General features: G+C 56.6%; 1 protein-coding gene across 4 annotated transcripts in view; it reads right to left on the minus strand.

Moving 5' to 3' along the window:
• LINGO1 (leucine rich repeat and Ig domain containing 1) overlaps positions 1–13,180 on the minus strand; it is a 153,728-nt gene that overhangs the window by 16,391 nt on the left and 124,157 nt on the right. The window contains exon 1 of one of the 4 annotated variants that reach the window (XM_048317689.1): positions 94–265. The exons of the other annotated variants lie outside the window; for them this stretch is intronic. Within the exon in view, the coding sequence (XP_048173646.1) occupies positions 94–99 (6 nt within the window). The 5' untranslated portion in view covers positions 100–265. Of the gene's footprint in view, positions 1–93; positions 266–13,180 lie in introns of those variants that run through there. 4 annotated transcript variants of the gene reach the window in all.

The raw sequence follows: 13,180 nt of genomic DNA on the forward strand, positions 1-13,180 counted from the left end.
GGCGCCGTCCCGGGGCCACGGAGCCCCCTCCCGCTCCCCCCCCGCCGGTCCCGCCAGCCCCGGTGCCCCGCTCCTGTCCCCCGTCCCGCTTACCCGCATCTCATCCTCGCCGGCGATCTCCTTCGGTCAGAAATGGCATCTCCCCCGGCCCCCCCGCCAAACCTCCACCTGCAGTAGCGCAGCTCCCCCTCTCCGCAGCGACAGCACGAGCGGCGGCGGCGCTCCCGGGGCCGGGCCGCCCCCCAGTCCCGTGCCCGGGGGAGGGAGGGCCGGGCCGGGCCGGGCCGGGCACGGGGCCCGCCGGGGCCGCCCTAGGGCCGCACGGCCGGCGGCTCCCTGCCCTCCGCGCCCGGGCGGCCGGCGGCGCTTCGGGGCGGCGGCATCGCCCCCGCGGGCGGGCGGGCGGCTGGCTCAGCCCGGGCTCCGCACGCCCGCTCCGCCGGCCGGGTCTGCCGCGGCGGGGCCGGGCTGGGCGCCGCCGGCCCCCGCCTCCCCTCCGGGAGGAGCCGGCGGCGGGCGCGGGGCGGTGCGCGGAGCGGCGGGCACGGCAGCGGCGGCCGGTCCCTCCTCCCGCCGCCGCCCCCGCTCCGCGCGGGGGGTGCGGGTCCCCGGGGCTGCGAGCGGGGGGAACGGGGATGGCTCCCCCGCGAACCGGGGCCTTTCGGTGGATGGGGGCCCCCGCAGCCCCCGCCCCGCCGCCGCCGCCGCCGGAGCAGCCTCGCTGCCCGCAGAGGACGGACCAGCTCTGCCCGTCACCGTCGCGTCGGTGCCCAGCCCTGTCCGCGTCTGCCGAGGGACGATGCCGGGCTACCCTGGGGATTCCGGAGCGTTCGTCCTACAGCAGCTACCTCAGCACAGCGTTTTGTTCCTCTTTACACCGTCCCCCCGACGCCGGCACATAAGAGGGAAAGGGCTACAAGTGGTGAGGCGATGCCTCTGAGGACAGGTCGGGGACCTAGTGATCCCCAAGGCCCCCTCGGAGGCTCCGCCGCATGCTGAGCTGGTGGCCTTTCATTCAGGACTAAGTGCACGACTTCCCGAGCACTGCCCATCACTTCACCCCTTCCATAATGGACACTCTTCATCGAGCAGCATTAGATTTGCCCAGCACTGGCTCTCGCAGCTGAGGCCGATTTCTCCAGCAGTAATGGACACAAACTTTGCTTGTAATGTGGACCTTCCCTTGCTGCTTCCTCTTGGCTGGGCTCTCCTGGGGTGCTTCTTCCTGCTCTGTCCTGCCTTCACCCAGCGGTCCGTCGCTGCCAGCTAAAGCGGACCCAGGGCAAGGGGCACCAGGGCCCTTTGCAGAAGCCCGGACTGGGGCCACAAGTCCCTTCATTGGGTCCCATGAGCCTTCCCTTGAACGGCTCTTTTGGCAAATGGGAGCTTTTGAGCTGGCCCCAGGCCTCTCCTGTGCGATGGCCTCCCCTCAGCCTGCCATGGAGCACAGGAGAGGCCATCCCAAGCTCATGTCCCTGCAGTCCCCTGCTACGAGCAAGTCCCGGGCAGCTCGAGCCACTCCTGGCACTCAAGCAGAGGCTACTGCCTCCCCGGAGCCCCGTTATCCTCCTGCTTGGCACAGTCGAGCTTCTGAGAAGAGCGGGAATAAACAAAGAGTGGGCATGGTGAACTCGCCAGCTGAGGGCTGAATCACTCCAGCTCTCTGCTCCCACTCCTGCCCACTCCTGGGCTCCCACAGGCACACACCCCGGCTCGGCTGAGAGAGCAGGTACCCGTCAGGTGTGTATCCCTGCGTGGGCCTGGGCACAGGATCCTCGTGGCAAGAAACACAGTGGGGTGACAACACGTATGTGCCTGCACGAGCTCTCCTCCTGCCATCAAGGAAACTCAGCCTGGCCCCTCTCAGTGGTCCTCAGACCTTTACTCAGTGCGGATCGATGCCTCTTATTGTTACGGCTATGGCAGCAATGCCATCGATGCTAATAGCACTTCACAAACACAGACAAAGCCGGCAATCTGAATGCGGCCACAAAAAAACAAACAGAGGACAAAAGACAGGCTAAAAGCTCTGAATGCCGTTTCGAATGCTCCCGCACCCCCGTTAAAACCCCTCTAAAGTGCAGGGCACCGAGTATTCAATAGTAACACTCGGGAATAATTCCTGGCATTGTGGGTGTGTGAGGGGGGAAATTTCACCTCAGCCCTTCCACAAAGACACGGCAAGTACGCCACGCACGCAGCACTGGCGGCGTGTGAGAGTGATGCTATGCACTGCCTGGAAGCAGGGGGCCTTCCAAGACCGTCTTTCCCACCTCGGCTCCGACGGCCATCCCCACCCTGGGAGAGAGGCGAGTGGCAGAGGACGGGGGAGTGGGCGTGCAGGGGCAGGCATGAGCTTTTGGGCATCCGTACACACCCTGCCTTTTGTGTACCCTCAGTGTGTGATTCCCTTCCCTGCAAGTGTCCAAGGCCAGCTTAGATGAGGCCCTGAGCAACCTGGTCTAAGTGGAAGGTGTCCCTGCTCATGGCAGGAGTTTGGAACTAAAGGATCTTTGAGATCTCTTCCAATGCAAACCATTCTGTGGCTCCATGATTTTGGACCTGGGTGGAGGGACCAGGGGTGTCAGGAGAGGTGAGGGCAGCACGGATGTCCCAGGCATGGCAGCGGGGCACAGCCCTGGGTTGCTCTGACAGCTACACTGTGCATTTTGGACAGCAGTAGGGAGAGGTGATGGGAATGATGGAGAGTGCAGAGAGAAAAAAACATCACCTAAAAGCTGCTCTCTCAGCTAGAGCACGAAGGCCCTTGCCCACAGTGCCAGGGTGTAAGAGGAGCCAGTACAACCAACCTGCCCAAGGAGCAGCACTGCCATTTGGATTTTTCCCTCTTTTAACTCTCACCCCACCTCATGGGCAACACTTCCTCACCCCAACAGTCTCAAGGACACTTTGGACAAAGGCAGATCCTGGCAGCAATGAACCCTGCTGATCTCTGCCAGAGGAACTGCACTGGCCCCCGCTCGGAAGCCCCAAAGGCTCCCATGTTTCTGCAGTTACTGATCTGTCATGACTGGTGAGCTTACTGCTAATGTCCCTGAGGTGCTGTAGCATGGGTGACAGTGTGCAGGGGACAGTCAGAAGCACACAGCCAAACCTCACTGGAAGTACCATCCCCTCCTGTCCCTGCTAACAGCCTGTAGCTATGTGCAGCTGACAGCTTTGCAGCAAACATGCCTTTTTTCCCTCTCCCATCACCTTTACTGGACTCCCCCGTGCTGTAGAGACCAACTCCAGCTGTTGTGGGTCAACCCTGCTCAACTGAGTCAACCTCCTTTTTGCAGCATGGAGTGACCCAAAGTGCCCAGCCCTCCAGGTGCCACTATCCTGTGCTGACCTCCATGCAGCCCCGGGACGCTGCAGAGCAGCTCGGCTCACAGCGTTGAACATGTTCCTCTTTAAAACCTGCAGGGAATGGCAAGAACATTTGGGTGTCCATCTGTGGGGGCTCGTCCCTCAGACAGATGCTCCAGCTCTTTGCCACTGCCATCCTCAGATGATAACGGGCTGTGGCAGATGGTTCCCTTCTGTTGGCAGGAGGCAGGAGTTTATCCCTGCTCTCAGCTCCCTCCTGGAGAGGCAGCACCTGCACACTGCATAAGGGACCTGGGCAGTGGGGAACGGAGCTGCCCCTCAAGGGAGAGACTTGGGACATTCTCGTCTCCTTTGGATGCAGTGCACGTGTCCAGGAATCCCACAATTGGTCTAGGAAGGGCCGAGCTGGCAGGAGGGAGGTGGATTTTAATTAATCCCATTATTATTATCATTCCTTTTCTTTCAGATTTTCACACTTTCCTCGTAACAAGCTGAGCTGAGAAAATCCATGCAAATGCCAGGCAGAGATAAGATGTACCACACCTTGAAGTACTGCCAGCACTGGCTCTGGGAACGCCAGATCGGCTGTCTGCCCCTCCAGCCTCCTCCCTTTGGCAGCAGGGACAGGGGGAGGGTCTGTGCCGGCTCTGCCCCTGCGCATCCGGAGAGGAGGGTACCTCGCACATACCCTGAGCTCGACCAGCAACCAGTTCCTTGATCCTGCCCAGTCCTAACCAGTCCCTGGAGAAGGTACCATAAACTCCTGGCTGCTTAGGACAGGGAGGGGAAGGCCACCCTGATGTCTCGTGCATGCCTTGCACAACACATGGACACAGACGTCCCCTGCCCTCCTCAGCACTGCTGGCAGCAGGACCTGTTCCTGAGGAACCCTTGTTCCTGAGGATGGCTGTTCCACCGGGCTCCTGAAGATGCAGTCAGGGAGAAACGTGCTCCCAGATCACATTCTCTCTTGGAGGTGGTGACATTTCAGGGTGTGTGGGGGGAGTGGGACGAAGAGGCAAGGCAGGATATTCCTGCTCCCCCTTCCCCACGGCCATCTGGATGTGTGCTGATGCCTCCTCACAGCAGGCTGAGTCAGTCCAGTGGCTTCTCATTATCAGCTGGAGGGAATCCAAATTCTGCATTGTATGGCTGCTCCTCAGTGGAACTGAGGATCCTTATCAAGTATTATCATAATGCTTTCTGTACTGTCTTGTACTGCTCCCTGCTCTGGTCAGCTTATTGATTTGGAGCAGAATGATCCAAAAATTCTTCAACCACCAGCCATTCACTTGGGACAGCAGTGGCAGGAGCCATAGAACGTCACCCTGGACATGGGCTGGGGCTGTGAGGCCATGGAGGGGAACCCTCCACGGTTCCCCACCACAGCCTCGCCTGCTGGAGGCTGCAGGCACGTGGCTGGACCCATCTCCAGCTCTCTGTCCAACTGAAAGGGAGGTGAGAGGTAGGAGATGCTGTGCTCATGCCTTGCACATCTCAAATCATGACATGACCTCCATAAAGCTCTGGAGAACAGGGATAAAGAGCAGAAAAAAAGCCTTTCTGTAGGCCCTCTCAAGCAAGTGCTACTGAAGATTGGGATAAGCTGCTGGCACACAGAGTCTGCCCCAGCTGAGCTCCCCCACATCTCTGCCAGGGCACTGTCATCAGCCCAACCCATTTGAATTCTGGGTGTGGAAATTAGGCCTTTCTATGCAGCGCTCTGGAACAGAGAGAGGCCACATGTCCTCATGTCAGCCTGAGTCAAGCACTGATAGCTTGACTGCTCTGTCAAGCAGCCCAAACACGCGGCGTGAAGGGCTGAGGGAAAAGGCTCCATTAAGTTCTTAAGCTCATTGACACATATATAGAAGGTATTAATAATATCAAGCACCTCGGTGCCTATTGTAGCCCACGTTCAGGAGATCAAAGATAATTTCTGGGACAAGGAATTTATGACAGTGACAGCTTTTTAACAGCTTGGTGTAAGAATAGGAGCTGTACAACAGGACAAAGAGCAATGATTAAAGAATTTGGCACAAAGGAGAGAGGGCTTGGAGAGAGCTGTGAGTATGGAGGACAGGAGAGTCCTGTCAATTGCTCACACTGAAAAAGCAAAGGCTGTGCTGGGCATGGAGGACAGGAAGGTGATGTGGGAGCCATCCCGCTGGGGCTGACTCACAGATGCTTGCCAACTAAGAGAAAGGGGTCAGGGTGCCTGGAGGGGATGAAATGGGCTCCTCATCTTAATGTTTAAAAGAAGCTTGGTCCCTGCCTGGTGTGGCAGGCCAAGATGGGCATGGCTCAGCTGGGGCTGCAGCCATACCGGCAAGTGGCATGGGGAGAGGCGATGCTGGGGAGCAGGGGAGGGAGCTGAGCTGCACTGCTGGGCACAGGCCAGGGAGCAAACACATCAGTCAGGGAAACGGGGGGGTGGGTCTGGCATGGGGCAGGGTAAGGAGGGAGCTCTGCTCCCTGAAGGCCAGAGCTGGAGAAGCAGAAGTAGCAGACCCAGCACCAGGACACTCTCAGAGTGTAATTATTACTAATATCCTCAGTGTTCTTTTGCACACATACGTGCTCCCCTAATGTACACTGCACATGTAAACAGCCTCCTAGTGACATTTGCATGCCCAATTACATCTGCATATAATTGATTTACATGCACAGTTGGAGGACATTTAAAACACTGGAGCCTGCTTTGCACTTTCTCATGGCCACCTCCCCGAACCCACGCCAGAGGAAAAGCACCTCATGCTGGGGCCAAAGCCCATTCCAGCCCCACACGGCTGGCGCCATTTGGTGTCCCTCCCTGTGGTGTTGTGCCACGTGCCAAGCAGGATGGGCTCACACCCATGCCCTTTCCTGCATCTCCATCATCTGCAGCAACCCCAAACCCAACCCCAAACCCAGCCATAGCGGTTGCTGTTTGCTCAGCTCCTGTTATAAGTGACTGGCACCATTCCAAAAAGGATTAAAAGCAGGGAGTGAGAAACATAAAAGCTCATGTAATTATGTGCAAAAAAGCCCCTTAATAATTTATAGAGGGAGAGGGTAAATATCTTCGTGTGTTATTCAAGTGTAGCTCATTGTCCCATCTGGCTAATACCCAGCGTACACGCATCACAGGCTTTATCCGGGAGGCTGTTTTGCCTTTAATACCTTTCATAAATTATTGAATTTATAAAGAGGAAAGCAGGTGTCATGTCACTCCTATAAACAGCTCGTTAGTTAAAGCTAACGAAGTTGGGGAGCAACAGCTTCCTCCTGCCTTGTCTACCTCCCACCTCGCTGTCTGTGCTGTCACCTGTGATGCAGCACAGACCCTGAGCTGGGGCAGGGGAGTAGCATTTGCCTAAAAAAACGTCTGGCAGCAGATAGATGGCCTGTGGCACCCCTACCTTCTGGCTTTCTGAGCCCTGCTTGTGCCCTCATGGACGTGTGAGGATGCAGGTATGGAGAGGATCATTTCTTCCATTCCTAGCTTGCCTGCTGCAGAATCATCACGTCCCTGTCACCCGTGGTCTTCTGGGTGTAGCAATGGACCATCAGCTCCTGGGGGTACCTGAGGATGCTCTGGGCACTCTGCTCCTGGCAGGAGGGCTACATGAGGGCAAACTTGAGGGCAGGACAGGGCAGAAGGCAGAGATCTCTATAGCAGGAAGGCTGAGCACAGACCTGTCTCTGCCAGGGGCGTCCTCTCACCCCAAAACCCACGCCTGTCCCATTTCCAGCAGGCCAGGGTCAGGATGAGCAGCACAAAAGCTGCAACTGAGTGCAGGGGATGTGTTTTCAGGCTGGCTTGGGGAAGCACAGCATCTCCCTGGTTTCTGCTGAATGAGGAAGGGTGTTGGAAGGCCACCTCTAAAAACAGCAGAGGTGTGACTGAGTCAGCAGCACGTGTCTGTGCGAGGGAGTCAGTCCAAGCTCAGGAAAACCAGCGTGTGAGCACGGCCACACAGCCCCCGCTGGGCAGCCGGGCCCCCCCAGGCTGTGCCCTCCACCCCTGCACTGCGGGACGGAGCTGCTAAGGCAGCAGCTGCTTTGGAGGCTCTGCTTTTGCTTTCACACCCAGGAGAGAGTCATTGAACCCCCACATGCAGCTTCTCCAAATAGAATATATATGCATTAAAGAACAGCCGCAGAAAGGGGAGCCATCAGAAGTATTTTAGACAGTTTCGAGCGAGTGCCAAATCTGGGTGAATAAGCTGAACGCAAAGGACCCACGCGGAAAACGCTGCTGGCAGTGCCAGCATCACGACGGGCACAGCACGGAGACGGGGACGCACAGAGCAACCCAAGCTGTGACTGCCAGCAGTGAGGCACGTCCGAGCCACATGATGAATGCTGGCCCCCTAAGAACACCCAGTAGGGCCTTGCGGGCATGAGGAGAGGGAACTCAAACTATTGATAATCAATTAACTCCTTCAATTACAGCAGCCTAATGAGGTAGCGCCAAGTCAGCTCTAATGAACATCAGTTTAATAGAGGCAGTTCCTCAGGCGCTGGTTTTTGACTCAATCTTTACAAGGTAGGGAACACTGCAAAAGTATCAAGCAATTAATGTCACTAAATGAACATCCGCTCCTGGCTCTCTGCAGAGGCCACAGCTCGTGGGGGGCTGTTGTAGCATGGGGTGTCCCTGACCCCTGGAGAGGTCCTGCCTGTGCCCAGCTGGTCCCCAGCACTGGGATGGGCTGGGAGGCTGCTCTGCTGGCAGCACGGAGCTCGTTTACCTTGGCACAGAGCATGCGGTTCCTGGGGATGCTGCCGGATGCATTAGTTGCTGTAAGACGAAGCGAATGTCACCAAGCCCAGCTCCCCCCTAAAGGCAGCTATTTCTTAGGTTTATTTGGTGACGACAGCGTAAGTGACAAAACAAATGTCACTGCCCGCTGGCCCCGGTGCCTCCCGGGAAACCTGCCGGGTCCCATGTAGTGCAGGGAGAGAAGGGGGGAGTGGAGGAGGGATGCAAAGCACCATCCCTAACACGTGCCTGTCACAGGGGCTGTGCCAGCGCCCCACTGCACCACAGCTTGCAAGGAGGGCCTGGGGAAGCCCCTGCCCAGCAGGACACTGCCAAGCAGGAACTGGGGTGGGGATCCCCAGGAAAGCCAGGATCCCGGAGGTGCCATCCCTTTGGAAGCACAGTGCTGCACCGACTGTGTTGGGGAGGGATTTACATACTAAGGAGCCTTCAGTGGAGTAAAGACAACCTGACGTCTATTTTGGGTCTCAAAGCCAAAGGCTGTATTTCGAAACCGCTAATCAGGTGAGAATACAGCAAACCCGTGCAGAGCAGAGCTGGGAAGGAGTGGGAGCCTCTGGCTCCTGGCAGCATTCCCCACTCCACAGCAAGGGCCCATGGCAATGGCCCCCAGCACCCCATCAGCACCCAACAAACTGGGCTGCCAGGGGAAGGGACCCCTGGCTCTCCTGAGGGCTGAACCCCAAACTCCTCCTGCACTAGGTCTGTACAGAGGGGCCCTTTCAGCATCTAAACCTCCATGGCAAGGGACTGCCAGGACCCTGCCTTCACCCAAGGCTGTCCAGAGCTGAACTGAGCTGCTGGAGGGGCACTGGTGGCCCAGCCCCACTCCCCACAGATGGAGCAGATGGAGGGCACAGGCTGGCTCCCTGAGCCCAGGTGTGTGGTGCAGGGGCTGCCTGTGCCTCCGGATGCCGTGGCAGATGGAGGTGGATGTGAACTGCCTGTGCTGCCTGCTGGGACCACACAGGGGCTTGGCCACAGCCTCCCTTCCCTGCTGATGGGCTTGGGAGCAGGCTGGGGGCACAGTGGATGGCTGGAAGGGCTCAAATGACAGGAGCAGCACGGATCAGGTAATTCACCCATGTGGATGTGTCTGTGAAAGCTTCTGGGTCTGAACATTGTTCCCAGGGGGGCAATGTATGGGTAGATAACCTTTGGTCCAGCTTGAGGAGGGTAAAGGGAGAAGACATTCCTGCTCTCTCTGCCATTCCTGGGTAGAGCTGGGCCACACTTCCATGGGAAGAAGGACCCAGGAGACGCAGGATCACTGGTGCTGCTCAGGATAAGCCAGAAAGGAAGTGCAAGGCAGAGGACTGGAGGAAGAAAGAGAGACACAGGGACGGGTAACAGCCCTGCATGCCTGGTAGACCCACACAAAAACCTGAATCTGGGCATCTCCAGTTCCCATGAGCAACTTATCTGAGACCAGTGTAGCCAGCAACAGCCCCCAGCTCTTACCAGTCCAACAGCACTGACTGCAGATGCCAACCTTGGGGGTATTGAACCCTGTGCCTACAAGGATCTGCACAGATCCCCCTGGCCCTGTCCAGCCTCTGGATGAGCAGGGGGTGCTGGTCCCTTCCAGTCCTCCCAGTGCCCATTCACCCTGCAGTGTGGAGGGGATACAGGGCACTGGCTGTGGCTGGCCTCCCCCAGACCACTTTGTCACCATTCTTAAGGGCCAGAAAAGCTGCTGAGAGTGTCTCGGGAGTGTGAAACACCAGGGGTGATGGGTGCAGGCTGCTGATCTGAAGATGCTCACTGAGCTGCTTTAGTGAAACAGCCATGCAGCTCCAGGCACCGGAGATTATTCTCGTCTCTTTTCTTGTTTGGTCAATTTATTCAAAGACTATTAGTGGATTAACTAGAATTCTTATGATGCTGGAGCAGCATCTTTGCAGGGGTTTACGGAGGTAGAAGGGGCAGCTTTCATGGGCAGCTTTCATGTTACCCTGGAGCACGTCTGCAGCTGGGCGGGCTTGCCAGGGGAACAAGAGGAGGCTCAGAGCCCTGGCAGCAGCCACTCTCTTCTCCAAGCTGGCACTGCTGTTGAGCAACTGTCTGGAGGGCAGCATTGACAGGGGCTGGCAAGCCCTGTGGTCCCTGCTGCTCTCTCATGTTTGCCTTGCAGCTTCTGGGCTCCATTTCACAGGGAGGGCTTGGGGACACAGAGGACTGAACCCAGGGATGGGGGAAGTCTCTCCACACCTTCTGTTGCTATGTCCTCCTTCCCACAGGTAACTCCCCCACTGGGGGTGTTGCTCTTATAAGCTCTGCTTCCGTGTCCAGAAGGTCCCAGGGCCATGCCCTGGTATCCCCACAGCCCACAGACAAACAACCTCACAGCATCCCTTGTTTTCCCAGGCTGCATCGGTGCGTGTGGCAGAGTCTTCCCCCTTCCCACACCCTCCTCATCAACTGGCAAAGCCCCAGCGGTTTCCCCCAGAGAGCGTGCGGTGAGACACAGCATGAAACAACTGCACATAATTAGAGGATTGAATGGGGTATGGGAGCAGAGCAGGGAGCTTGCAACATCCATAAATAGCTCGTCTTGCCGAGCTGCTTAACTCCTTGCTTGTTCCTGCCAAAGTGCAGACCCCAAAGGGATGGTGCCTGTGCACGAACAGGGGTGGAAAGTTCAGAAGCGTATTTTTAAACCATTCAAGCTGTACTCGAGCTGAGTGATACGTTATTGTCTCTGTGTGTCACTTGAAATATCTTATGAATGCAAGAAATAAAAAAAAGCCACCATTTTGCTTCTCTACACTCCTACCCCTCTGCTTCTACCCAAATAACATCAGGCTAGAGCTGACAGGTGAAAGGAAAGCACCACAAGCTAAGGCTGCTTAAAAGCAGCATGAAAAGCTCTTCTCTGGAAGGAAGAGCCCCAGCTTGCAGGGCCAGAGGCCAGTGGAACCGGCATCAGGCACAGGTACCTGTGGACAGCAGTGTGCCAGAGCCTGCCAGGAAAATATTGGGGTCCCCAAAGCGTCCTCAGCAAGGACAGCAGGGCTGTGTGCCTAGCAGCAGGGGGTTAGGTTGGCTATCAGGAAAAAGCTCTTCACCCAGAAGGTGGTTGGGCACTGGTACAGGCTCCCCAGAGAAGTGGTCACAGCACCAAGCGACAGAGTTCAGGAAGCATTTGGACAACACTCTCGGGCACATGGCGTGACTCTGCACAGGGGATGGTCCTGTGCAGGGCCAGGAGCTGGACTTGATGATCCTTGTGGGCCCCTCCCAGCTCAGCACATTTTGTGGTTCTGTGACTCTGGGTCAACTAGTCTTGACTGTTGTCTCGTAAGAACAAGGGACTTACTCTGCTACCCCACCCTGGGTCCGTGTAGAATGGCATCACCTCCGTTCTGCCCATCCTGAGCTCTGCGGCCTCTCTGGGTGGCTGGCACTTGGTGACAGTGACAGTCCTCAGTCCCTGGGTCTGGCAGCCAGCCCCAAGCTGTGGTTGGAGACAGGCATCCTGAAGAGCCTGACAAACAGGTGGAGCCATGGTGAGATGCAGCGGGACAGAGGGAAAACAAACCAGAAACTCACTGGGAAATCATTTTTCTCCTAAATGGGGCAGACGTAATTAAGCAGCACGGGCTTTATGAATGATACTAGCTCTGCCTTGAAACACATCATTACCTCTCTCTGTTAGAGCAGTGGTTTTAAATACATATTTCCTCTTCCAGTGCTAGAGGAGAAGGCTCTGTGGCTGGGATGCTGGGATATTTTGCTAATCACCTCTTATTTCACCTAGTGGCAGGGAAGTGCCAAGCTCTGGCTTTCCTGCACACACACCTCTGCTCCAAATCACTGCTGGGCACTCTCCCCTTCCTCTCCTCTCTGCCACCACCGATACCAGAGGGAAGGATGGCGCTGAACCTGCTTCCTCCAGCCCCAGAGGGGTTTGAGCCTCTCTGTGCCAAACCTGCCTGGCATCCCAGTGCCAGAGGTCACCCCAAGCCCCTCTACCCAAGCTATGTGAGCCCCTCACCATTTTGTTTTCCTTGTTTTACAGAACCTGGGGGGATGAGATATTTCACTGACTGCTGACCCAAGTTGGTTTCCCCCATCTGGCACCCTCTGCACCCAGCAGGGTCAGGGTGTTCCTCTCAGTTTGGTACAATTTGGACCTTCCTGTTCCCAGATGACTCCCCCAGCCTATGCCATGTCTGCCATGAGTGCTCACTGCAATGGATTAGAGAGACTCGAGCAAGAACGAAGGGCTTTTGTACTAGAAATTGAAAGTTGATGGAGTGTGTCACAGGAAAATGACAACAACCTACTGTACCTCGAAAGACAATTATTTTTCCCTCATTGGAAGTGATTGAATTTCTCCATCAGTGACACTACCAACATCGTCGACACCAACAGCTCTCTTATGGAAAGGCTCTTTCCCAGCTGCACACCTGAATTTTCTTACACCTGCCCTCTCCTCCCTTACCTGCTCTGTTTCCTGTGCTTTGGCAGGATGTGCTCAGCTCACAGCCAGTATAGAGATCACCCTCAGCTGGGTATGCTCTCCCTCCCCATCCCTGCACTACTGCAGACCCTTGCTTCCCTCAGCTCTGCTCCTCTGGACTAATTCTGAATATTCTGTGCTTCTGTGAATGTGGCAGGACTGGAAACCACAAAATTAAATCACATTGCTTCACTGTGATTAGCCATGGAAGCATCACAGTACTGGGGCTGTGCTCAGTGTCTGATACAGGTACTCACACTGGCAAAAAGAAAGAGCTGGGAGGCATGGTGACCTTTCTAGAGATGGGGAAAAGGGTCAGGCAGCACCTCCAACTGCTGTGGGATTGGAGTGTTGGATAGCACCCTGGAGAGCCTGCTCTCCCTGCAGACCTGGAACACCCTGTCATGGACACTTGTGCTGGAGGCTGGCCTGGGGACACACCCTGCAGCCACCTCTCACCCCAGGGTGAAAGGTACAGCCAAAAGCCCCTTCTCTGAGTGATTTTGGCCCAGAATCTGGAGTTGTACCCAGTAGTACCCCAAGGGCTTTGGGGTAGGTTCCTGTGTGTGTCTGGGGCACAGCTGTGCTTTCCACAGGCTCCTTCCCATTCCCAA

Source organism: Corvus hawaiiensis, chromosome 13 (assembly GCF_020740725.1).
Source record: "Corvus hawaiiensis isolate bCorHaw1 chromosome 13, bCorHaw1.pri.cur, whole genome shotgun sequence".
NCBI lineage: Eukaryota > Metazoa > Chordata > Aves > Passeriformes > Corvidae > Corvus > Corvus hawaiiensis.